The 27,222-nt window shown below is 36.6% G+C and overlaps 2 protein-coding genes across 6 annotated transcripts in view; both read right to left on the reverse strand.

The window, feature by feature from the left end:
* LOC129564894 (protein disks lost) overlaps nt 1-27,222 on the reverse strand; it is a 211,863-nt gene that overhangs the window by 96,333 nt on the left and 88,308 nt on the right. The gene's annotated exons all lie outside the window — the stretch shown is intronic.
* The window catches only part of LOC129564895 (brain tumor protein), a 95,867-nt gene continuing 88,226 nt past the window's right edge, over nt 19,582-27,222 (reverse strand). For 2 of the 5 annotated variants that reach the window (XR_008687553.1, XR_008687554.1), the window contains 2 exons: nt 20,929-24,736; nt 19,582-20,116 (listed from right to left, as the gene is read on the reverse strand). Coding sequence is in view for 2 of the 5 variants with exons in the window: in XM_055439148.1 (XP_055295123.1) it covers nt 21,133-23,886 (2,754 nt within the window). In the remaining 3 variants the exon portion in view is untranslated. Of the gene's footprint in view, nt 24,737-24,996 lie in introns of all 5 variants that reach the window. The other 3 variants (XR_008687555.1, XM_055439148.1, XM_055439146.1) reach the window with 3 other exon arrangements.

Here is a 27,222-nt window from a genome sequence, read left to right on the forward strand (position 1 = left end):
CACACATAAGCGTCTTGGCGTCGTCTGCTTTTGGATCGGTAGATCGGTATGCAATGCGCATACACTTTCGTACAAGCCATTGCCTGTGTGCGACAAACACAAAATGGGGAGCTAAATGAAATTAAACAAATATAAATTATTATTACGACTGTTTACTCTTAAAATTAAATTTTCATAAAACTTGGCAATTATGTTTTTGTTTATATTTTAACGGAAAAATACTATTTTCGCTCTTTCTCTTCTTGCTTGTGATAGTGTTGCATGTTGTATCAGATTCGTTGGCGTGCTTGTGAAGACGAGGCGAATGTGTGTGTGTGTGTGTGTATGGATGGCTCGGTGTGGGAGTATGGATCGATGCTAAAGCATTTGTCGTTTAAATCAAATTTTGTCTGGCTTTTTATGAACATAAAGCAATCACTAGGGGAATACCATTACATTTTTTGTGTGCTATTTTATGTGTTTACGTTCCATTCTGGTTTCACTCGTCTCGGTGCTGCTTTTTTTTACAACTTGACATTATATGGTAATTTTAAAATTTATGGTGGCACTCGTTCACTCCTCTATAATGCCGAAGAAAATATTTTGAATAAGAAGATAATGGAAGCGAACGAAACGGAACGTGTTATTTACCTGGGCAAAAATTGCACCAAATGAATTGCATAACCGCAGCATTTTGAAGTGAAAAACCAACAACGACGGTAACAGCAACAGAAACAGAGACCAAAGCCCGATAGTTGGGCGCGTAAGATGCAATATGCACCAGATGGTGTGTTAACAACGGAATTTCGAGATGCAAATGGAAAAAAAACCCATCGCAACACATTTTTCTTTTGAATTGCGAAGAGTGTCAAGGCGAATTCTTGTTAAGGACTCTTGTGAATTTACGAAAATCTCAGTGCAATTAATTAGTTTTTGTCTTTGAATCTCCTGAATGGGATTCTTCATCTATCTCTTGCTCACTTTCGAATTAGCCTTTTTTCCATGTTTTCAGGTGGACAAAACTATACTGCAAATGCATTTCTTCATCATCGTGCTGATTGTGTCGCATTGTGTAGTCACTATGGCAAAATAGTTTTTGCCGGGTGACATGCTTGAATCCATAGTGTGTTTTTTGTCCCAAAATATTTGGGATTGCAATGCAAATCGCCACTCAAACGAAACACCTTGCACCACCAATCATCATTGTACATAACTATTCACTTACGTGTACGCTTCATTGTCTTCCATTGAAGCGACGCAAATGTGCAATGGCAGTGCAATAAAGACGATACCTCGGAATCGACGGAATTTGCTCGCTTTCATAAGCATTCAGCAACACCATTGAAGCGTTTCAACCCCATCTCGGTGAGCAAACGAGTGAATGAGTGTATGCATTTGGGCGAGATGGTAATTTGAAAAGGATTGCCGTCAAATTTGCACACAAACACACCCACAAATATTGTCCCCGAGTGGATTCGCCGCTCAAGTCGTACACACAATCAACCGTATAACATTTTATAGTTCAATTCCATTTCATCATTAACAGTAAAATATGCAGACGTGCAACACTTTTGGCACAAATCCTAGCGACGAACCATCAAGCAGATAATCATCGCCAGGTATCCACTCATTTGCGCTTGAATTGCAAGTGACACATAAATCCATTTTTGGGGTGCTGTGTGTGTATGCGTTTATGTGTGTAAGTGCAATTTGTCCCAAGTATCATTACAGCAATTAAATCGAAACTATTTTTGGTTTTGCAATGATGATTATCTGCTTTCGGCGCATCATCAGTGATGCAAATATCCGAACAACAACAGCAGCAGAAGTATCGGTGCAACGCCAACAGCAACGACCATTCAGTGGTAAATGGATCACAATGCTTGAAACACGCACAGATGCTCCATGCTCGATGCTCGGTGAAATGCACCACAAACTCCCGAAGTACTTTTCAATGTTTTTGAATGCAAAATAAAACGAAGTGTCACAATCACATAAATTGCTTCATTCTCTCTCTTTCTCTCTCTCTCTCTCGGTCTAGCTCTGTCATTGGTGAATGTGCTGCAACGAATGAGCGAGCGCACGTTGGCTAATTTTTATTCGATTTTATTCCGACAAAATGTAGACAAAGTGAACAATGCGTTGCAATTGCAAGCGAAATAACTTTATTTGCATTTATTCCCAATCTGGAATTGTATGCCATTTGTTCATCAGATTATGGCATTGATGAGCACACTGAAGCACTATAAAATGAATATAACTTTCAATGAATGTCGAAAAATTTCTTTTTTTTTTCTCCATCCGAAGCGAGCGAAATGGAAGAAAAAACAAAACGTTCACAATGGACTGGTGCAATTTGGGCTGCGTGAAAAATATTCCAAGTCTCGCAAGGTCTGAAAGACACCAAATTCAAATTAAATTACAAACGATAAAAAAACGGACCAGAAAACGCAGAGAAAAATAAAATTGAGAGAAAACACGAATGAATATTGAATCCCTTCCGCTGTAAATTGCGGCCGAAAAGGAAGACGATGCAGAACGGGGAAAATTCCACTGAAACAGATGCATGTAATCCTAATTACGATGAAAAGCAAAAGTTTCGAAAAATTGTTTTTTTTGCTTTCGCTTCTCGTCGGTTGAAATGGAACATGAAAGCGTCAAAGTTTTTCTCTTCTACATAGCAAACTAGATTGCGTTTGCTTTTGCGTCAAATATACTGCTAATTGTGAGCTTTCATTTCGACTTTTCCGGCATTTTTTTCATCCTCCTTTGCTGCTTTTATTTTAATAATTATTTTATTTTCAATTTTTTCTGCTGCTGCTGCTGCTGCTGCTGCTGCTGCTCTCGTTCACTTTCTCGTGAAACGCAGATTTTTTGCTCATAAAATTACTTTTAATTCTTGGCTTGGATTATACGAAATTGCAAACAAGGCATACACAGAGAGAGAGAAAGCAGGAAAAAAAGAGAGAATGTTGTGAACAAAATGAGTTGGGAAACATTTTCACTCGCATGAAATAAACAGTTCGAATTTCATTCCGTATTCATAATCGTTTAAGTGTGTGCAAAAACCTAAATTGAATCCTTTCATAATTTATTCGTGGTATTCCTTTTTCTTACTCTCTGTTTCGCTTTCACATTCGCTGTGTCCGTTGGGGCCATGGTCTGTGAGCGTTTACTTTTGTCCATTCATTCTTTCCCCATTTTTTTTTGCCTTCACAACTCGCATACCGAGATTTCACGCCCCATCCCCGAAATTAAGTTGCGAAAACTTTGTTGATGGCCGATGGTTTCCATCCACCAACTTTTTCGGTTGATTTGAATGGCACTACGGAATGCGAATGATATGATTGTTGTTTTTTCGACTTGACTTCAGAACATTGCTTGACATCATTTATGGGATTTGTTGTGCATTTTGCGCAAAATCGCACGCAAATTTGACTCCAATTAGGGATGGCATTTTGATGAAAAGCATTTCATTCACCGAATATGTAATCAAAAACATCTTATTCATATAATTTGCCGTTGGAGATGGGAAGCTGAATAAAACACAGAGCGTCAAATTGCAAAAATTAAATGGTAGTATTCGAGTTTGTTGAGCCAACTATTGTGTGTGTGGGTGGGTGGATATGGTGTGACAAAGCATAAATTTTCCTTCATCCAGTTACTGAAGGCTGTTTACTGTGATGTCATTTGATTATAAGCGATCCTCCGCACCGCTCTGCCCTTCTATCTCAGTAAGCCGCTCCGAGATATGAAGCGAAATTATTCCGAATGGAAAAAACAAAAGAATGATGCGAAATGCATTTCAATGCGCTGTCATAAACTATAGCTTAGTTCAGTGGTAGGGAGTAGCAGCAAAAAAAAAAACGGCGCAGCTAATTTAAATATGAAAAGCAAATTTATTTCCAAGGCATGATTGGAATTTAAATGGAAAAAGCACTAAACTCCCTGGATTTTGAAATTTAAATTAGTGTAATGCGAATTCAAAATGAAGAGAAAACGAATGAACGAGACGAACACAAATGGCAATTTCTATGGCAGTTGTTTATCTCCATTTCCATGGAAAACGACATCCATTTAATCTTGTCAGCATCATCAGTGACAAAGTGTGTTGAACGCTCGGGTATGGTATGGGTTGGCGACTTTTTATATTCATTTGTGTGTGTAGTTTTCAGTTACAAGCAAATATTGTACAGTTCACATTAATTAACTTGTTGATACACAACGCTCATTGAGAGATAACGAGATATATCGTGAGGATGGATGCCGAAATCCGTTCGTCGTAGATCAGTTATTTGCTCGAATGCTTTAAATCTCTCTATCTTTCTCTCTTATTCCCTTTGAATTTGTATGCAGCAGCAGCAACACAGGTAGGATACATTCACTTTTCAACATTAATTACTACCCGATCCACACACAAACATAGTGAATGTGCAATGTGGTATAAAAGCGTGTATTTATCTCCCGTTTGATTGGGTATTCAATTGATAAACACCAACTGGTGTGAGCGTATGTGTGTGTATTTGCACGGGTAAAAATGATGGAGTAATCGAATTAAATGCGGACAATTTGATTTCTTAGCACCTTTGCACCGTTAAATGTGCGTGTTTATGTGGATACACAGCGCGTAAGCAAGCTGATCGGATCCGGTTCATTCCTATCTTTCCTGTTTCTCTCCTCGTACTCCTTCCTTTCTTCAGTCGAGCGTTTTTGTTTAACATTTGCGGTACAAAGCCACTCAACCGCTGAACTCATTATAAATAAATGAAAGCGATTCGTTCGATTTATTCAATCGATGTTGTTGTACCCACCGATTGAGTGTATGGTATACAAGAAGCGAGCTCCGAGTCAACCATTACCTCTCCAGTAAATTAATTAATTTTCGAAATGTGTTTTGTGTCTTGAGTCCGAGAATGAGGAAATCGTACAAGGTGAGGGAAATATCGTCCTTTACATTACTCCATTTTCCTGGGTTGTGTTTTTTTTCTTCTTTGAGGAATTCGAAAGGAATTCACATTCGAATGAATCGCATTTTGTCGTTAAAGCTGAATTCATGTTCATTTTGTCGTAAAGACGAACAAAAATCCATTCTTTTTCTCTCTCTCTCACACACACACACACACATACTAAAATGTGCGAATGATGATGAACGAGTAGCTGTACACCTTTCCGTTCACTCCCATTCAAAGAGCAATTCGTCTGGAAGTACTTTTCAGTTGACCTTCTTTACTGTTTTTTTTTATAAGACCAACTCCAATTGGATTTTGGAGAAAATGTTCAATTGCTTTCTGAACAGCAATGGACTGACTTGCACTTCGTTGGCTGTGCACAATTCAGCTATTTAAACGCAACTGATAATAGTAGTTGCTGTTGTTGTTGTTGCTGCTGCTTTTTCCGCTCTCTTTTGATGGTGACATAAAATATGTTATCACATTACATCATTTGATTCGTTTTCCTCTCGATCGGATAATGTGCTGCATTTTCGAATGCTGACCGATTTCAAAATACGTGTAATCCATTATATAAACTTTATTCCTTTTGCCATCGACGTTATTTATTAGTGTGCTGTGTAGTTATACGTAATACATACACCTACGTACTACGTATGGATGTAGTTGTAGTAAATTGAAAGCCAAGAAAATTACCTATTTCGAGAAACTTTGTTTTTTTTTCGTCGTCGTAACAAGCAACAACCCTGTTGGCCGTATTGTATCACAATTCAATGGAAATGAAAATCTCGATAAGTTTTTCGAGTTTGTTGTGAGTGATGTTTGGAGCAAAAATGAGTTCGTTAAATACATTTGCAATGGCCGTAGGTGATACAAGTTCGTAAAAGCTATTTCATCAATGTTGAGAATTCTGTGTAATACGACCGAAATAAGAATTGGATGAAAGTTCACTTTTTTCGCAACCATTTTCTTTTTTTCGAAGCTTTTTCTTCCGAATCCACTGAAATGTTTCAATTTTACCTCTAAAAAAATCTATCAAACCACTATGTCGTTTTTTTTTATGTGACAACTTTATTGTTCGAAACGAACGAGAGTTTCGGAAAAGAAGAGAAGGAAAAAACACAGAGAAAAGCACGCGGAATAGAAACATGAATACACAGCGCGCACCGAGAATAGAAATTTGTCAATGTTTTTTTGTCATCTCTCTCTCTGATGTGTGTCTCGTGTATGCGTTCGTGTTCGGTGCCGTTGGCATTGAATCGTGTATATGTGTGACTGTGTTCGGAAGGAAGTCAATGCTGCTTCTTTTTTTATACATGTATAGGCTTTAGTGAGCTTAGCTCACCCGATATTCCGTTTGGATCGAAAGTGACAGGCGAAACTGTTTGGAAATGGAATCGACTTGTTGTCGCATGTACAACCTCGAGAAATTACTTCCATCTGGCACATGTCAGCCAAAATGAGATTTGAGAGCTAATGCTAAACGCAACGGTAACTGTACAATTTCAGCACCAATGCCAACAACAAGTCATCTAATCACATTTCAATTGGTTGTTACGCGTAGCATATGTGGGCGAATGATGCGCAATGCGTATTTAATGATTTGGAATTCGATTAAAATGAAAATGCTTTTGCGTATTAATTTTTGTGTTTGGGGTGACTGATGTGCGCACACGCGCTTATAATCATACCACCTGTGAAAGTTCAAAGTAACGATTAACGGGGTGCAAATATGTGCGAGAGAACGGGTTACCCAAAGCGTACCCATGGAAATACATTTTCATTTTCGAACGCATCTTAATGAACGAACTGTTTATTAAAGGACGAATTCGTGTCTGTAACCACTATTCTTCTTCTTTGGGCTACCACGAAATTTTGCAGTGTTTTGCAATTCATAGTCTCAGGCCAAAGCGTCCTTTGGCAAAGCAGCACCAGTACACAAAGCCAAACGCGAATCAACTGCAAAAAGATATATTTAGTACTTTTGTTGTTTATGTGTGCTGCCGTTGTCGCCGTCGTCGTCGCTATTTCTATTTGGTTGGTTTACATTGGCATTTCGCTTTATTTTCACAATATTGTGGTTACGCGACTGTGGTAGATGTTTGTGTGTGGGTATTTGCCACGGTATGGTACGTAGCTATGTGTTTATGTTATGCGGTCGACATAACTATGATGTCCATATTCACATGGTATCCAAATTTAGTGCGAAAGAGAGCGCGAGAGCGAGAGAAAGTGAGAGCACCGACGCAAATCAGCGCAAATGGAGCTGTGTGCCAATGTGAACGTTGTATATTCGTAATTTGCTACCTGTGCATAAATCATTACCAGACAAAATAGCAAGAACAATAATGACGGCGGAGGTGTTGGCGAGAGCGGCGGCAGCAATGGTGCTGGCGGTAGCACGAAACAACAAGTGAACGGGAGCAGAATCTAGAATAAATACCAAACAAATATATGCATTGTATCTGAGTCAAAATAATGGTTATTCCTTGTCTCTATGATTCGGTACGCGTCGAATTTCGTTGTTGATTGAAAACGGAGCGCGCCCGTAAGCTGCAATTCTTATGGAAGCTAGCTTTCAATTTCATAATTTTCTGCTATGCCTACTGTAATATTACGGTTATTTTCGTGTTAAAAGCACAATTTTAAACGCCCGGTTTTCCATTCGTCATTTCGCCACACTCGCTCACGCAACACCTCCTCTCTATCTCTTTCGCTAAGTGCTGATGCAGCAGCTATAAACATTTTGGATCAAGCTCAAAATGAAATTACTATCATTGATATGTAATATGAATATAATTGCTGTGCACACATGGCCTTGTATGTTTGTGTGTGAGTGAGTGTGGGCGCGCTTAAAATTCTAGCCATCGTTGTTCTCATTCGCTTCACAGCCAGATAGCAAACAAAATTGCACAAAATACCCAATAAGTACGAAGCAGAGTAGGGACCTCAATGCAAAATGTGTGAGAAGAAGAGAGAAAAGAGCTACAGCATTATTACAACTGAAATACGAATAAGCGCTTTGATTGCATAACATGAAATTACGACGCAACATTGAAGATGCGACTTTTCCGATTTTTCGCGATATATATATTTGGTATAGAGCAGCAAAACAGCATGATTCGAACACGATTTAATACGGAATGGTGGCAACGGAAAGCCGTCAAGTTGTTGCTGCTTTGTACTGCCTGTAAAAGCAACCTGTCCGCGTGCGAACGGTATGAAACGGAAGTCATATGAGACGAAGAGGAAACATTATGATTCCACCCATCTTTTACTCTCTCTTATGCATTATACATGGTGCACAAACTAAAGTGCTTTTATCTACTTTATTTTACATATTTATTATTTTATTGTTGGCGTAAAGATGTATTTCTGTTCGCTTTTTCCTCCACTTTCCTTCTCTCTCTTTCACGCAAGCTATATTCCGTCATTGTGTGCGGTGAAGGATGAACAAAAAGCAACCTGTGCATCGTTCGTTGGCACAACTAAAAAATTTAAACGAAATACCACGAACATCATCTCTCGTGAACTGCATGCAATAGTTTGTTGTCATACATGCACACGGATAAATATATCCATCACACACAATGAAAAACATACACACGGTGTCTTTTTTTTTATTTATTTTAGCGGTATTTGCATTCGACACATATACGGGAAAAATTAGACGATCGAAAAATTCAAACGAAACGAATCTGAACCACATTCACGTAGATATATATTTTATGCAAACGAAACCATCAATTTGGAATACGGAATTTGAAATACTTTTTTGTTGACTTCTTCTTCCTCTTACTTTGTATTTTGAATATGTCAAGAGAGCAAGAGAGAGAGAGAGAGAGAGAGAGAGAGGGAGATTGTTGCGCATCTTCTTCACTTAAGCTGTGTGTCGCTCTTATTCTCTAGTAACTACCAACAGCTACTTCATTTGTGTCACGTTTTTCTTTACATTCATTTTCGTTCACAAAGCTGACATGATGCAACGGTGCAAAAAAAAGTGATGATAACTAAAGAGAAGAAATCATGTTTGATGCATAATTTTCCAATATTTCGATAGAAGAAGCTCTTCTTCAAAATCGATTGCATATCAACAGTTCGAGCCAGAAAAGTAAAAGCTTTCGAATAATATTTGCGCTTCGTTCGTTCGATACGTGCGATTCCGTTTTTGGTAGATTCGAAATGATTTGAGTCTTGTAGCCTATTTGTATAAATTGTGCTGAAAATAAGGATGAGATTGAGCGAGCGAGAGAAGAAGCACAAAGTGTGTTACGATTGTGGTTGACATTGTACTGAAACTCGTACATGTTGATGCTATTGTATTGTGTTGTGATGTGTGTAGCTGTGAACAAAGCTCCATTTGCTGTGTCGTCATCAATCAGTGGAATGTCGCTATGGTGAATTTGATTCGAGGGTAATTGATTGTATTTATTCAATTTGATATGGCACTTTTGAAGGCAAGGCGCTCTGGTATGGCAAGACACACACACAAAATACCAAAAATAGAACGCCAACGTTCTTCTTAGCACACACTAGACGCAACAAACATGCTCTAATCTTTTTCTACCCAGATTCAGATTGATTTCGATCTTCTCTTTTCTGCCTCCTACTTTGCTTCGTTTTTATCTCAATCAAATGTATTTGGTGTTGTCAAAGCGCACACACATACTCCAATCCAAATCAATTTTTTTTTGGGGACAATTGACAAAAGGATTTTTGAGTTTTATCAATAAAATATACGTCGCACAACGCACGAAATGGATGAGCTAATGTTGTCGTATTCTCGGCTCCTTTTTTTCTTTTCATACTCTTGTGTGCCTCGGTTAAATGATGTGAACAACTTTGCCGATGGCACATAATCGTCAATGCGACAGGCGCATACGAGCACAATGACAAAGAAATTCAAATAAAATTTTATGCTGAAGGTGAATTAAGTTTTATATGCATTTAAAACGATAGACGAAAATACGCCACACAAACATGGAATTGAAGATTTTGGTGGTGGCCGTTTGCCAACAACGAACACTGAATTTCCATCATTTTTGCAAGTATGATGAACGAATATAAAACAATTCAGCGCACTTGAAACTCCCGCTTTATTGCATCACAAAACGGGTGCAAACCAAAAGAGTACGCCATAAAAGAAGCGGTGGTGTGTGTATGTGTGCGCTTTTTTGTGTCGGGCTGTGGAAAAAACGGGACCAAGCCTCTACTTTGTATAAAGGTAAGAGAGATTCGATGCACCAATGATAAAAAACCGGAGCAAAATAAATCTTCTTGCTGCTGCCGTGTTCAGTCTGGTTTTTATGGGCAATTTTCGTAAATTTTTTCGCCTTAAAAATTCCCCACTTCCCTAAAACACACAATTTGAATGTTATGGCATCGTGTACTCCTTCGTATTTTCACTTTTTCCCTTTGGCTACACATTTCCGTTAAATTGAATGTCGTTAAGCAATTTTGCTGTTTCTTTGTTTTTCACCGAACATTACGGGCCAACCGATGACATTACCGACATTTCTTTTTTTTCTAACTCGACATTTTCCTACCGCTAGAGTTAACTTTATTTTAACTCATTTTACAATGGAATGTACTAGTACGAAAATTGGAGTCAAATCGCACACGCTTCGAAATATATGGTAGGACCTTCTATGGTAGAAGCAAAGGAATAGCAGCAATGAGAAGTATAAAGCAGTTAATGATCTCATTTCGGCAATTAAATGTGTTTAGGTACTTTCTTGTAGGCAATGAACATTTTTACTTGCACATTTTACCTGCGAGAAAATGAATTGAATGGGAAAGAGAGTAGGGGATGAGGGAGTCAAAAGTTTGTTGTTGTTGTTTTTTTATCCTGCTCCACCATTTCATTTGCTCGGTCGGAGGTAACAATAATATGGATTTATGAGTATTTGATATGGCCTCTCAAATAATTTAATGTCAATTGTCAGAGCGGCAGTTTTTTTTTTCTTCTCGGTTGGCGTCCTTCGAAACGAATTACTTTCATTTACACGCAAATAAAATGTGATGTGTGCCATTAGAATTTGTATTTGGTCTTTGTGAAAATAATTCAACGCTCTTCTTCTTACTTGCGCTAAATATACCGAAAATGAATAAAGTCGCAGAAAGTTGCTCTTATACCGTTGGCAATTATACCATTTTATAGACTGAATGGTTTAATGTCAATTGTTGCGTTTATATTTCCTTCTATTGTCTGATGGCTCGTTGGTTCTATTCATCAGCATAGGATAATTTCATTCCGTATTTTTCCTGCGTTATACGAGCAGTTAAAATTTTAGAACCTTTTTCAATTCGTTCCACTTGTGCAAATCACTTTTGGGTAATCGCTAATGGACTTTTATTGTTGGTCATATCTGTGTTGCGTTACGAACTGGCCGTAATTTAAATGGCTTCGGCTATTTGGTGAAAGTATTTGGCGAAGAAAAGTTGAAAGAACATTTTTGATAAACCGCATTAAATGGCATTCCACCTGTCTGCACCCATTCTAATTGAATTTGAATATGCAACAGGATTTATGTATGTTGCGTGTGCCATACTGGCATTTATCCGGCTGATAATCTCACGTACAAACTGCATATTATATGTGCGACATATTAGCCTTAACATGTATGCAAATCTCATAATTGACATTTTAAGAAATAGGACTTACGAGTTAATGGCGGAAAATAAAATCGCTACAATAGTACATACACATGTTAGCACTTGACATATGTTGACGTCGTAAGTCGGTAATGCGAGCAAAAGGCCAAGCTTAAGCATCAAGCTTATTTCCGTCAGCGATGAAAATTCATCATCGCTGATGGCAGCTAAGAGCTGTGTAATGACAGTCGATGTATGTGTGTGTGTGCTGTGTATGGTATGGTGCATAAATTTAAATGCATTAGGAGTTTTCATATTCTGTGAGCGAAAGAACAAGCGCGAGAGAGAAATTAAAATTTTCCCATCATGATGGTCGGGAGGTTATGCGTTAAATCTCTTCCATCTCATCAAATTGTATTTGTTCAACGGTTTACTTAACATCATGAGCAGCAGCAACAGCAGAAAAAAAGTGTCGCGTTCAATTCCGTTTTTTTTTTTAGATTGTTTCTCATTTTGATGGACGACGCTGTTTTGTTGCTGTTGGTGTTGTTGTTATCGTCGTCGTCGAGGTCAGACTAATTGCATTGTATCGAGAAATTGAGCACGTTTAATAAAAGCAACAGCTTCCAGCAGTCGAAAAAAAATATGGTTTTATGATAGAGAGTGGAACAAGGAAAAAAAAGAGAGCGAGAGAGCAGCAACCACAATGGCGAAAAAATGGAATCGGCTGACGTTGACATGGATGGATCGCTAAATGCGAAGATCATCTAGTGGCATATTTGGAAATGTGTATGCGACACACTGGTGTAATGAGTGGGAAACCCTCTTGTTTATCGTCACACTATTTTCCCATGCGCTCTCTCTCCCTCTCTCTCTTTCTTTTTTCTCTCTTTCTCTTCGTCAGCCAACCACTGATTATATTCACTTTAAAACTGTGCTGTCGTTTGCCAAAAAATTTCGGGTCTTTTTTCTCTTTTTCGCTTTGGCCACAGTGAAAATGGCATCATTTTTGCTATATATACATTTTATTATGGACATTAAATATGATTGAATGAGGGTTTTCCACGTCATTTTTGCGCTCATTCATTCGGACATACAGCGTTCTTTCTTCTGTTTTTTTTTGCTTCTTCCAGCGGTTTGTTGTGATTTATACACGCCCGACATAGTATAACATTTGGGAGCTAACACAATTCCAAGACATGAGCCTAACGAATCGACGTAACAACAGCCACCGTTCAATAACAATATATGGTTTAGAGAAGAATGAAAAGAGAGCGAAAACCAAAAATAAAACACCGGCCAAATTTCAAAATCAGCCACAACCAGCACCAGCCAAATTGTTGCGAAGAAGTTTGAACGAAGGAAAAAAAAAATATGGAAATTAATTTGCATTGATTATGTACACCGAACAGGCGGAGGGATCCTTTGCATCACATTTAAAAGCGCGTACGCGCTTTGGGTATTTTAACTTTTGGCCGTTACTTTTGTGTTTCATGATTGAATGAAAGACGAAGCAAAAATGTGTATCGTTCATAATGATTTTTTCCACTTTTGTTTTTTCCTCTATTACCTCCCATCCTCTCGCACTCATGTTGCTGACCTTTTTTTGGCAAGCACATTGAATATTGTTGCTGTTGTTGTCTGCACAGACGGTGATGAATCGAGAGAGAGAGAGAGAGAGAGAGAGAGTGCTTTAGTATGGGTAATTTTTTTTTCTACGGGAAAATTGGATTTTACCGAAATTCCGTCGTTTTCTCATACTCATAAATATGTATGTTTAAATCTGAAAATCGGTGCACACTCTATCTCTGTGCGAATGGTGGAAAAAAAGACCAACCTAAATAAAAATGACGAATAAATAATCCACCGGTTGGAATGGTATGGCGAGGAAAAGAGGTTGTATGTGCGTAAGCGCGCGCGCACGCGCGTTTGGATCAGAAATATGAGCCCTTGTGATTGAACGAACGAAATATACAATTAAAATGGATTATTGGGATCCAGATTGGCTTCTTCTTCATTCCACGAAAATCTCCAACATAATATCACTACGAAAAGATTTTTGCCATCTCAACGAATGCAAATGACATTCAGCGATTTCTCATGGCCAATTGTTCTTATTTTATCTCAAATGGTTTCGACATTCATCTGTATTAACCTTGCTGTTGGCTTTATCATTTTATTTGATTTTTGTAACGGAATTTTTTTTTCGCTCGTCCATCGATTCAATAAATGGCAAAAATGTCCGTAATTAAGTAATCTTTGACGCAGAAAAAAAAATCGAACGGATCTCGTTAAAGGTAAGCTTGATTCAAGGCGTTTTTTTTTCGTGTATATAAAATGAATGTTCACCAACGAAAACAACATTCAGGATCGTTTTTTTTTCACCCATTTTCGATATATTTTTTCCAATCACCTGTTAATGCTGTTCACAATTACCTCGCATAAAATCGAATCTAGTCTGGAAAATGGTTTTATTTTTGGCTTTAGAACGAAAAACCCACTTGACTTTTGCATTGAAAAACGCAAATGCAAATTTATTGAAGTGAACCAATCAAATTACTGCGATTGATTTTATTATTATGGAGTTGAATTGGTCGATTGGATATTTACCTCCACACACAAACATACAGACGAACGCAAAACGGTGGAGAATATTCCAGAAAAAATTCAATACGTATGTAAATTCTATTTGTTTGCCGACGGTGGTTTTATGGTTTTTATTTTGTTTGCATTCAATTGGCTAAATTAAAAGCATTCTAGTATTGAGTAGCGTGTGTTGTTTATTAAGCGGTTTTAATTAGAATTTGTACGCAATAATAGAACGGCCCACACCACATTGAGTGGGCCCTTGTATGGTCGAATGGGGAGTGTGTTTTGTTTGAGTTTTCAGCAGTGCGAATATGCAGTCGAATTCAACAAATATGTCTAGTAGTCTCGATATATATAGGATTGATGGATTGAACATAAGAGCGGATCAACAAATAAAAAATCAAACCAAAACGAATCAGGAATAAATCATAAAATCAACCAACCTTTGGAAGTTTACATTCAAATGTGCTGCATCAAATAAAAACATGAATAAAAAACGAAGAAACAAATTTTTAGTTTTTAAATCATTTAATTCAACAAATTTTCACTTTATTTTTCATGTCTTACAATGAAAAAGGAAAAAAAAAACTAAAAAAATATTCTTAAGCGATTCACAATAATAAAATGATAAAGTGATAATAATTATAATAAAAAAACAAATACAAAAAAAATTTGAATGCACGTAATCTAAGTTCCAAACAAAACGAATACTTAATAAGTTTCCTTGGATCATGCAATTGCAAGGAAGCGAAAACAGGAAGAACACACACACGCTCTTTAGATAAAAAAAAACGTTACGATTGTACATTTTGAATTACAAACCATCGTGTCATTTTTTTTTTGAATTCTTGAAAATCATCGAAGAAACCTGTATATATATATACCTATGTGTTGGGTATATATTGGATATATTGTACTTGCGTCATGGAAAGTTCGTCCGTTTTCGTGCTTCCGATTTTTTGATTCAATTTTAATGAATAGCTTAGCGCCTATGTGCTACATAAAAACTACTTGAACTGAACAAAATAATTGAGATTGTCAAAGCCTACAAAAACAAATGAAAATGTCAACTTTCGATTGTTTTTTTCTTCTTTCTTTCTTCTTTTCCGTCGCTTCGGCATAAATTACGATTTCATAAACAAAAGAAAATATCATTAAAAAAACAAAATTCGTAAACACATTAAATTAATAGTCAAACAAAAATATAAAAAAATTCAGTCATTTGTAGTAATCGATTGTTTCTTTTGTTGCCATGAACGTTTTACATATTCGTTCTTTTTTTATCATCAACTTTGATTCAAGAATGAAATTGAAAGTTCTTTTCAACATCTCATACTGTACTCGAGAGCAGAATATTTCACTTTAATCGCTGTCGCTTCATTCAACTTTCACCGTTCAGTAGCAAACTAAACATGTCCACATCTCAAATGTGGTTCGTGTTGGTACGCAACATCGTACGCCCAAGAAAAAAAAATCGCAAATCGGCTTACATTTTAAAAATCAATCAATGAACAAATGCAAAAAAAATTAAAATAACTAAGTTAAATAGGATAAAAAAACACTATTAAAAAAACTATACGATAAAAGGAAATTCAATTTTGCCTATATTGTTGCATAGCTCCGCGTTTAGAGATTGAGAACTCGTTTCGAAGCACATTTTGCATATTCGCACTATTTCTTTTGCAGTAGAAAAAAAAGTTCATACATATTGCTATGAGCCATAGCCTATGACAAAGGTATATCTTGAACGAGGAACTGATTTTTTAAATTGATTCTTTTGATTTTCTTGTCAATTTTCACATTTAAATTTAAAAAAAAAACACTACACAAGACTTTTCTTGTCTATTACAAAAACAAACGAACAAAGCAAACAAAAAAACAAAAAATTAGGGCAAAAAAATCGCTAAAAATAAGGTATAAAATTATCAACAAAGTTTTCTTTTTCATCTTCTAAAAAAAAAGTCGATTTGAGAGGGCGAAAGGAAGATCGCTTTCGATCGATCGAGTGTTACTGATAGAGAGAGAATGAATAAAGAAATTAAAATAAAATGATTCGAGTCTCATTTATTTGAGAATAGCAAATAGGTTTTTGTTTTCCTTTATTTTTTTTACAAAAAAATTGGTTTCTTCCATTTAAGTTAAACGCATTAATTAGTGTAAAATGTTTCGCTTGTCAAACAGTAATCAAAACGAACTCGTTAAAGTTAACCATATATGGACACTGGACAGTGTGGAAAAAAGTCTCTCTAAAAAAAATTGTCAAGAATAAAACTCGTACACGAACACACGCTTGCTGCATCGTGATTAAAATCGTTCAAACTTCTGTTTTTTGTTGTTTTTTTTTTTCGTTCAGTGTTTCGTTTGTTTTTAAGTATAGAGATATAATAATAATAAAATATTAATCATAAAATCATTAATCGTACAAATATGAGAGCGAAAGAAAAAAAAATTAAATATTTATATCGATGAATCGCACGACAAACAAACGAATGAAAAAGTGACAAATAAAATGCATGGGCTTAGTTAATTTTTTTGGGGGCTATATCGTAATAATGAAGATTAAAAAAAAGAAGTATCAAATAATAATACAATTAATAAAGAAAATAGCGCATAAAATTAATCAACAAAATACCATTCGATGCCTTGTCATTACGTGTTCCTTTTTTTTCCAATGTTCACTTCTCATAAATTATGCATCTCAATGTGTGTTTGAATTACAAATTTTAGTTTTTTTTTATTCCTTTTGTTTCTCGATTGTTTTTAGTGTTTGCGTGTGGTTTATTCTCTTTTTTTGTTCCGCTCTCTTTTGTTTCATTTTTTATTCCTGTATCAATTATTTTTCCGTATGTCCTCAAGGGACATTCATGAAAATTCACTCGTTTACGTTGCGGGGAATGTCATTCGTCATTCCTGAAATGATTCTATATTTAATGTCAGACTCTTGAAATGTGTGTATGTGTTGGTTTCTCTCTCTCTCTCTCTCTCTGTGTGTGTGTGTGTATGTATAATTTCACGTCATAAAATCTAATTTCTTTCTGCTGCTGCTGTGTTAATTGTAATGTGTGGGTTTTAGTTTTATTTTTTCTTGCTAAATTCCTAGCAATTCACGGTAGATTGTTAAGTTTAATTAGGCTTATTGTTAGAGTCATAGGTGAGCAGTAGACAGTTAGTTTGTGACACGAAACATAATATTATAAGACAAATGAAAAACAATTATTATGGAAAAACGTTTTTTTTCTCTTCTCTTTCTCTCTCATTTTCAAATATAAACTGGGTTTCTTTCTGTTTCTCTCTTGCCGGTGAGTGTGTGTGTGTGTGTGTGTTTTCTAAATACAATTATGTAACATTGAAACATTTAGAATATTTAGTTGATTTATTTAGTTAGATTTATCGCATACAAGCAGCTCGGTGCACATGGTGGTTATGGCCGACGCAAATGGTGGCTAATCGTCGGTGCGACAATTGATTATGATTTTGTGCTTCGTTGCACATGCACCTACACACGTTTTGCAAGTGTGTTGCATCGCTTTTTTTTGAATAATAATTGAATTAATATACTACTCTCGTTGATCCCTTTGCCGAAGTTCGTTTTTTTTTTGCCAAGCGTCGTCAATAATCAAAGCTAAAATATCGGTGAACTGAACAAAATATCAATTCAAATACAACAAATCAACAACCATTTCAATTCAATCGCGCTATCGCTTCATCTAAAAACCGTTTCTATTCTGGCGACTACAACATCAATACAACAATTTGAACGGATATTCTGATATTTTTTATTCCTTTATCTTTCTCTCTGATAATTCCGATTCGGTTCGGCTTTTTTTTAGGTTAGGCTATTGACAAGGCTTTTCAAATGTAGCAAATTTGAGGAACAAACAAAAACAACTTTTGTGTACGTGTGTTGAACATCAATTTTTTTTTTGCTCCGCGAATTTCCATTTGAATAACTTCGCAAAGGACTCGAGAAATCACATCGGCACAAAATTTCGCATCATCGCACACCACCATTGTCAGCTCGTATATCTCTCTGTAGCGCGCGCTTACAGAAAAAAACGTTCATGATTCTTTTAAAAGTCAGCAAATCTCAATGAATTGTGCATTCATTTGATATAATGCAATATAAATAACTACATTGACACCACTTGAATTTCTAACCACTAAACTATTTTTTGTTGTTGTCTGTTTAAATTATTATTAATTCTTTTCTTCCTTTCTGTCTGTCGGTTGAGTTCATAATTTCAATTTTTATCATATAAAAAATATACAACTATTCTATGTTCTTGTTGTCTCCCTTCAAATTCAGTTAATGCTATTTCTCACATATCGTGATCATCATCGGTGTGTCATTTCGAAATAAAATAACATACGTTTTTCCTCTCTCACAATTATTTCAGTGTTTTTGTTTTTTGCTCTACTCGTTTTTCGCGTCGCTAATTCTTGCTCGCTCAATTTTTTTCTCTCGAGATTTTCATTCTTGTTCATCAGTTTTGAAAGCACTGATTTTAATTCAAAGTGCATACGTAGAAAAAATGCTTGTAGTTTTGAAGTATAAAAAATTGAATGATATTTATTATTTTTAGAGAACTGTAAAATTGTGTTGAATCGAGCATTAATTTGTTGTTGTTGTTATGAGAAAGAATCGACTGATGAAGTATATCATTTTGTGTTTGTGTGTAAATTTTCAGCAAAAAAGAAAATCATAATTTCTCATTGGCATAAGAACTTGGTCTCTCTGAACTGGCAACTTGTGTGCATTGTGAAAGATTGATGATATAATAATAATAATAATTTGTTTGTTTGTTACTTCTCAGTTCAACATCGTCATAGAGTCTTTGCTTTAAATAAAAAAGTGCTCCGTCTCCACGCGAAATGAGCGTGTACAGACGTAAATTCTAACGACGTTTTTCTTTTTCATCATATTTAGTCTACCTCTTTCATCATTATCTCACTGAAGTTTAAAAAAAAAATGGTTCAATACCCAATTAATTGATTTATACCACTAATTGCTACAGCCAATTAATTATCCGTCATTTTCTCACTCTCGCGCTTGCACCTCAGTGCAATGTGCATGCCGTTGTTCTTTATTGTTGTGATTGGCTGTTTCTCTCGCATCAAACAACATCGAATGAATTCAATAATTATCTTTTGTTCATTTTCTCGCTTTTGTTCCCAATAATTCATTTTTAATCAGATGAATCAGACGAAAAAATAAAATTTAAAATACACATAAGAAAGAAAAACTCATAATAGCTATTATAGAGGCGTGTGATTCAGTCCAAGAAATGGAATTGTTTTTTTTTCAGTTGCATTCCATGTAAGTTACGATAAAGTTGTTGTTTTTTTTTGTGTTATTTTATCAACTATTTTTCATTTTTTATGTCTCAATTTTTGTTTTCTTAGCTATACAAATACGAGTAATAATAGTAGTTAATGAATAAAGGGAATAATTGTTTTAAAAAAAAAGACATTTTCTTTAAGTAAGCCATTTTCAATAGTTAATTATTTTTTTTCGTTTCGCTAGTAAGTGTATAATGGACAATTTCCAACACTTTAGTAGTTTTTTTTTGTTTAATTTCCTTTTCTAAGCCAAGAAACTCTTCGTTCTTTTCAATTTAAAAAAAAAATTCAATAAATTTCGCTATATACAATCATTTAACGTGTTTTTTTGTTGTTGTTTTGTTTTCAGTTTTGAAATCTCTTTGCATTTTTTGTGTGTTTTTAATTTTTCTTGCGATTCGCCATCACAATTTTGGCGGAGTGTGTCGATTTGTTTTTCTCTTTAAATTTGGTTTCGTATTTCTGGTGAAATTTTTATCATGTATTCATTGATAATTTTAATTTGTTCGCATCTCAGTTTGTGTGTGTATATGATCCATCCAGCTTGATTCATCGTCGCCTTCTGTATCCCATCTCTTTTCTTCATCATCTTATAACATACACATTGCGCGCTTATTTTTTTTCTTTTCATTCAGTGTGTCCACAATTAGTAACAGCATCGATTTCTACGAATAATAATTCATTAATATTTCTTATAATTAAAAAATTAGACACATTTTTTTGTTGCTATTTGTTTTTTTTTTTTTAAATAAAGAAAATTCTGGTCTCGCTGCATTCTCTCATGGTTTGCTAATGAGACAGACGCAATCAGACGAGAGAAAGAACAAATTAAAACTTAAGTAGATTATTTTTGTCCATTCGATCTGAATGCTTTATGCATTTCCTACGTTTTATGGTGCATGAATTGAAAAATAGCGATGAAGTTTACAAAAATGACGAAAGAAATATATTTTGGCATTTAATTCCAGTTATGTGTGTTTTTATTGCAAACACTTTGAAAGATTCGCGTGCAAAAAAAACAGAGTCAGAAGATTTTCGGCTTACAGAAATATCGTTTGAAATGTGTTTTACTTGTCTTGAAATGTTATTTTCATTCGCGTCATCGCCATAATTGATTTCTTTCCTTCGCTTTCATGCAATCGCAACGTTATTTTTCAGACTCATGGCTGCTATCATCATTTTTCTTATGTCTCTGGTTAGCTCATTAAATTCAAACTGTTCACAGCTGATTTCTATGTAAACTTATTCAATATAGTATTCTCCTCAATCGAGCCTTGCATTTTTCTCTTCTTTCTTCTAGACAACTTTTTGTTTTGTTTATTAAAATAATATTTAACACAGTAATAAAGAGGTTGAGAAATTCTTGCATTCGCAATATTTTTAAGTAAGACTATTTTTTTTAATTAATGTTTAATGTTGCTTGTGTTTTTCTTGTTGTTGTTGTTGTTGTTGTTGTGTGTGTCTATATATTAATTACCTTTTTCGCATTAAATGTGTCAGGAACGTCTGATTATTGGCCACCAGTCCGAATTCATTGCGCTCTCGTTTTTGTGTGAAACTCGTTGTGGTTTTTCCTATTGATGAACTTGTAGATTTTATTGTTGTTGTTATAGTTGTTGCTGCTGTTATAGCCTTTGTCTTTAGCTGCTGCTGGCGTGATTGTTGGCGGCGCTGGTTCCATTTAGTTTGGTGGCACCAAAACATATCGGTAGATGTATAAGCGATAGTCCTTGCTGGCTAGCACAACGCTGCCATCGTCCATGAGTGCTACATCGAAGCATTGAGCATGTTTTACTTTGCTTTCGAGGGCCGACACCAATTGACCGTCTTGGGTGAAAATGGTTAAATTGAAATTGTTGTGATTGTCAGCGATGAGTATTTCACCAGTTGAATTAATGCCAACACCGATTGGATAGTTGGTGATGCCTTCACCACCGATTTGACGAAGGAACACACCTTCGTAGCTGAACACTTTGACACAATGGGCGCGATTGTCACTGATGAATATCTCTTGCTTGTCATTGACCACAACGCCGTTCGGGAACTCCAAATGTTTGCTGCAACCGAATTTCTGCAGCACATTTCCGGTTTGATCGAAGATAATGACGCGCATCACTTTGCATTCAACGACAACGATGCGACCTTTGTTGTCAACGGTGACACCGCGTGGGTGTTGCAATATGTTTGCACCGAATTTGCGTACGAATTGTCCATACTGATTGTAGATCTGTATTTGGTGTGTTGGTGAGCGTTCAGTGACGATAATATCACCTGAGGTTCGTACCACGGCCACCCGGTTAGGATAGAGCAGCTGACCATCGCGTTTGCCACATTCGCCGAACTGGAATTTGAAGCGACCTTCCTTGTCAAAGATCTGAATGCGATGGTTGTTTGTGTCAGCGACGATTATGTCATTTTGTGCGTTTACAGCAACACCACTCGGTTCGGTGAATTGGCCTTCGGTCACACCGAACTCACCAAATTTGCAGTGATAGATCATCTTCTGGCGTTTAATTTGCGACTTTGGCGGGAACATTGGAGCCGTCATCAGTTTTGACGTTAGATCGAGCAATGCATCATTCTGTGGAACGCCATTGCCGCAGTTCGACATTGGCATTGTGTATTGATCGGCAATCAAATTGATAATATTCTCTGAGCCGCCGTTGCTCCATTTTTCATATGGGTTTTCGGTGACATTACTCTCGCCAAACGAATGGATGAATGGACCAAGACTGTTTGCACCATTGAAACGTTTCGAAATGATGTTCGAGTCGAATGCGCCGAGCACTTGTTGCGACTGTGATGCACCGATAATGGATCCGGATGCATTGGCAAATGCACGATCCATGAGGCTGTTGTTGGTGCCGTTCTGTTGTTGTTGCTGTTGCTGCTGCTGCTGCTGCTGCTGTTGCTGTTGGCAACCGTTCAATAACTGTGACGATTGCTGATGGGCCTGCGATTTCTGTTGCATTTGCACTTGCTGTGATTGTGCCTGCAAATTGATCATACTGTTGGACGGGCTGTTGCCATTCGTGTGAATGCTGCTAGTTGGACGTGCAATTGGTGGCTGCTGTTTGCTAGGCAATTCGGGCGTTGAACGGATGTAACCGAAGGTGTTACGTACGCCAACTTGAATTGCCTGATAATTGGACACGAAATCCAATTCAAACGATGACTGCAAATCTTGAATGTTCGATAAGAACGATTGTAATTTGCTTTCCATGAGCCGTCGCAACGTAATTGCCTCTTGTATGCCACCATTTTTGGCAAATCGCTCAACCAAATCGCAATCACGCAATATTTTCTCGACTTGATCCTGTGATTTGGTGGTCGACACCGAGTGCGATAAATTCTTCGCATTGTACACATTCTCCAATTCTTTGAGTAGTTCGGTTTTGCGTTCGTCAAGCATCGATCGGTAAAATTGGTATGTGTCGGTGATTTCATTTTGTGCCTTTGTGTATTGGCCTTGAATGCGGGCCGACATATTTTCGGCACTTTTTATGATGGCACGCATATCCGACGCCTTGCTACGCACCTCATTCACAATTTGCAATAAATTCTCGACCTGTTTTGGCGTAACTTCGTTGTTGATATGTTCGCATTCATGTAGTCCGGCTGGATGCTCGTTAATCATGCAATCCTTGCATACGGACACGTTGCACGTACGACAATAATATTTGATCAATTCATTTTTGTGGCGCAAGCAATGGTAGTTGCCGTTTCCGTTGGTCGTTGCCATTTTATTGTTGCCTATCATTGAATTAGCTGCAGCCGACAAGACAGCGGCCGCTGTTGGAGCTGTGGTGGTTGTGACGGCAATGCAATTGTCCAAACCGTTGGCATTCATCGATGATGAGGTCGATGCTGGCATTGATGATGGCATCGCAATCACCAAACGATCCGACACTGATGTCACGGTTGATGATTCATTTCCGGTGACCGTTACCACCGGCGCTGTGATCAATCCATTCATGGCCAATTTGCTGACAATATTTGGATCGTCTTTTAAATTCACTGACAATCGATTCGATTCAAATGTGTTCATGAGTTTGCTTAGTGTGGCCTGGCCGTTGGTATCGTTGATGCGAAAGACACTGTGTCCTTCAAAGCAATGCATAAATTGATGGGCTGTTACACAATTTGCACACAAATAATTGGCGCATTCAATGCACTTGGCTACGGCGTCCGATTGCTTACTTTTGCATCCAGTACAGCGTGGGCCGTTTGAGCTGTTCGATCCGGACGATTGTGAGTCCAAGCTACTGACTAAACCGCTGCTAAAATCGTCACAAATTGCTGAATCACTCACGGGCGGCGATGAGCCGCTCAATGTCAATGGGGAATCGGATAAATAATCAGCTGGTTCACCAAATGAACCGATCGAATTTCCACCTGGAAGTGATTCAAATGACGGTGTGGGAGATGTGGCCATTGTGATAATTGCTAGGAATCATGTAAATTTGTCGTAAAATTGCAACACACAACTGTTGAGTTTACTCTGGTTTCTCTTCAACTGGTACTGGCTTTGTCTTGTTTGTTTGCTTTTTTCCGCTTGAAATGACGCACTTTGACACAAATTCGCGATTTATTTCTTCGTTCAGCTGACGATTGTATAGCACAACAAACGAAATCTTATTCGCAATGTTTCGTCTTCTTCTTTAATTTTTGTTTCACCGATGTTGACGTTCGAAAAAATTGTTTGGTTTTTCTTTTCTTTTTTTTCAACAACTTTATTTTATTCGCCGCTTAAATTTTATTTGCTTTAAATGTTTTGCGTTGAATGTAATTGGATTATCGGAATTGTTTATCATTTACTTTCGTCAACTTTTTTTATTCTCTTTCAAGTCTTCAACAAAAACACTGGACTCTTTGGTGTCGTATGTATACGTTTTGTTTCTTTTTCTGTTTTACTCGAAATTCACTACAACATCTGTGTGTTCATATAGACTTGGCTTTTGGTTTTCATTCACACTGAACTGCTCAATTTTGTCTATTGTTTTGATTTTGTTGTCTGGAGTTTGCGCTTCTTGCAAAATAAAACTTTTTTTTTACTCTGTCGGTTCTTCTGTGCTACGACGTTATGTTATTCTTCTTCTTTTCTCTCTCATTAAAACGAAACAAAACAAATGAGTTTATTTCTAACTATGGTTTTTTTTTCTATCTTCACAATAACGTTGTAACATTTGCTTTCATTATTTTCATAACACGTTCAAAGTTCTTTCGTGGTGCGAGTTTCTTTTAAATTCTTGTAACAAACAACTTTTGTTCATCGGGCTTTCAACCTGTAAAGAGAAAAAAACAAAAAGATTTAGTAAAATTGAATGACGCAAAAATGAATTCGACTTAATTCTACTTAGGAAAACACAAAAGTATCAATTGATAATTGGCAATCGAGGCTTGAATGTCTTGATCGAACAAAACCAAAATAAAAACTGGACGATTTTCAGATGAATCACTCGAGAGAGACAAAAAAAAATATGACAGAAAAACAAAAATGTTCAAAGCAACGAGAAAAAAAAATGAATTGGAATATTTCACGTACAACCGTTGGTTCCGATCATAGAATTGGTTCTCTTTAATGGTAAAATTAATTTGTTTTTTCCCTGTTTGAATTTGAAATGACTTTGCTTTGAAAGTGGTGTTAAATTTTCGTCTTCGTAAATCCGTTTGGAATGACAAAATTGACGCACATATTCACGAGAAACTCTCTTTCAAACAAAAATGCACCGTAGTTCGATTGACTTTTATTTTCTCCCCTTTGATTTAAGTGAGCAAAGCAATTCAGAAAATGAAATAAAACAGTAACACTTTTCAACTTTGTTTCTTTCCGTAGACTCTGGTTTCATTCAAAAATAATTTCTTTCTCTAATTTTTTTTTTCACTAAAATAAATCTTTCAACGTGGTTACAATTAATCGTTATTACTTTTTTTCATCTATTTTTTTTTCTTCTTCTAAATCGGGACTTGTTCGTGGGGACAAATTTTCTTTTTATTCACTTGGTTTTGTTATATCAAAATAAAAACGAAACGAAATCAATGCAACAATTTTATTAAGTGTTTAATTCTTTCTTATTCTCTTCAAACAAAAATAATATCCTCCTGCCTGTAGTTTTGCGTACGACGTTGGATTATTATTTGTGGTTGCGTTGTATTTTGAAGATGTGTGTTTTTTTGTGTATGTTTAAAATGTAACCATGATTATTATTTTATTTTTGTTTTAAATAACGTTTAATTTTTTTGTTGTTGTTTTATTTTGACTTGGCTAAACAAAGTGTGCGAACATTTGGTAAAATAGTGAATAAGTGTTTTTGGTGCTTGATTTTAAAACAGTAAAACTTTGTCTATAATATTTCATAACAATGTCTGGATGCTGACTGTTGCACGATAACACGGAACAAGAGATGTATATCCTTCGATTTCCAGCATGCCGAAAACGCACACTCCGAAAACGCACACGACACACACACACAGAGAGAGACACACAATCCGTGTGTATCTCTGTCTCTCGACACAACGCGATTTCACAAACGTTCTTGGTTTCTATGTATTGGTGCGCGAAAGCATCTCTTCTTCCCTTATTTACTGGTGTGTTTTCATGGCAAATATCTCTGCTATGGATATTGGAGAAAATGTGCGATTCTGAATTTGCTCTCAATGAACAACCGAACGGAAAATATATATTTGTATAAATGTCTATATGTATAAAAAAAAACAACCGAATTTTTTTTCACTAGACAACAACTACGAGCAACGAACACAACACATTTGTACTCGGCGAATGATTTTCTATGTATGGTACAACATTGATTCAGAGAGTGAGCGATTTCCAAAACCGAAACCGTATGCTGCTGTGTGCTGTCCTTTCCATTGCAAACGACCGAGAGAGAAACAAATTGAGGGGTAGCGCGTTGTGAATTTTCCCTATTTCAATCTGTGAATGGATAAGGCGCAGTTATGGTCCGTCGTCGTCGTCATCGAAATGTATACAGTGAAAACAACAACCCCTCCACCAAATGAGAGTTCACTGGAATATGCTCGGCGTTCTCTGTCGTGTGTTCTCTCTCTCTCTCTTTATCTCTCTCATTCTTTTTCTGTCGCGCGCGTCGAGTCCTTTGTTTGTGACATACAGTCGATTCATATTAACGAGATCACCCTATTTGTGAGCATTTTATTGTGTTTTTTTTCTCTTTCACGAAAATCATTTGCTATCGTTTGCCCGTTTCATTACCCCCCAAAAAAATCCAATGATGTACGATCAATTCTACGCATTTTATGCAAACGAACCCCGGATAAATATGTAAATCCATATTCCGTTCAAAACTAATTTCTCAGATGTACGCTACGCTTGCAACGAATGTTATTTGGTATGTGCGTTATTGTACCGTTGCTTACTTTGTACACCTTTTTCTCTTTCACTCTCGAGCCGAATCGAACAATCTGCACTAATACCACAGCAATAACTCGAAGCGGCATTAACAACAACACATAACATATGAGCGGTATCGAGAAGCTGCGCTTCAATTTCGATTACGGTGTGGCTATATGAGTGTGTGCGTGTGAGTGAAAATGTACACAGATGTAAATGCAAGCACCTTTTGATACACTGACATTTACCACAGCAAGCGAGCGAAGCAACAATAACGACGACGACGACAACGGCGACGACAATGTGCACGTACTGCAAGTTTCAAGCAGCGACAGACAAGCCACCCCAAAAACAATACGACAAAAACATGCACGCACACACACCACGTATGTATACGGCACA

This window comes from Sitodiplosis mosellana, unplaced genomic scaffold (genome assembly GCF_009176505.1).
Source record: "Sitodiplosis mosellana isolate CC-2019 unplaced genomic scaffold, AAFC_SMos_1.0 Smas_scaffold_2, whole genome shotgun sequence".
Taxonomy (NCBI): domain Eukaryota; kingdom Metazoa; phylum Arthropoda; class Insecta; order Diptera; family Cecidomyiidae; genus Sitodiplosis; species Sitodiplosis mosellana.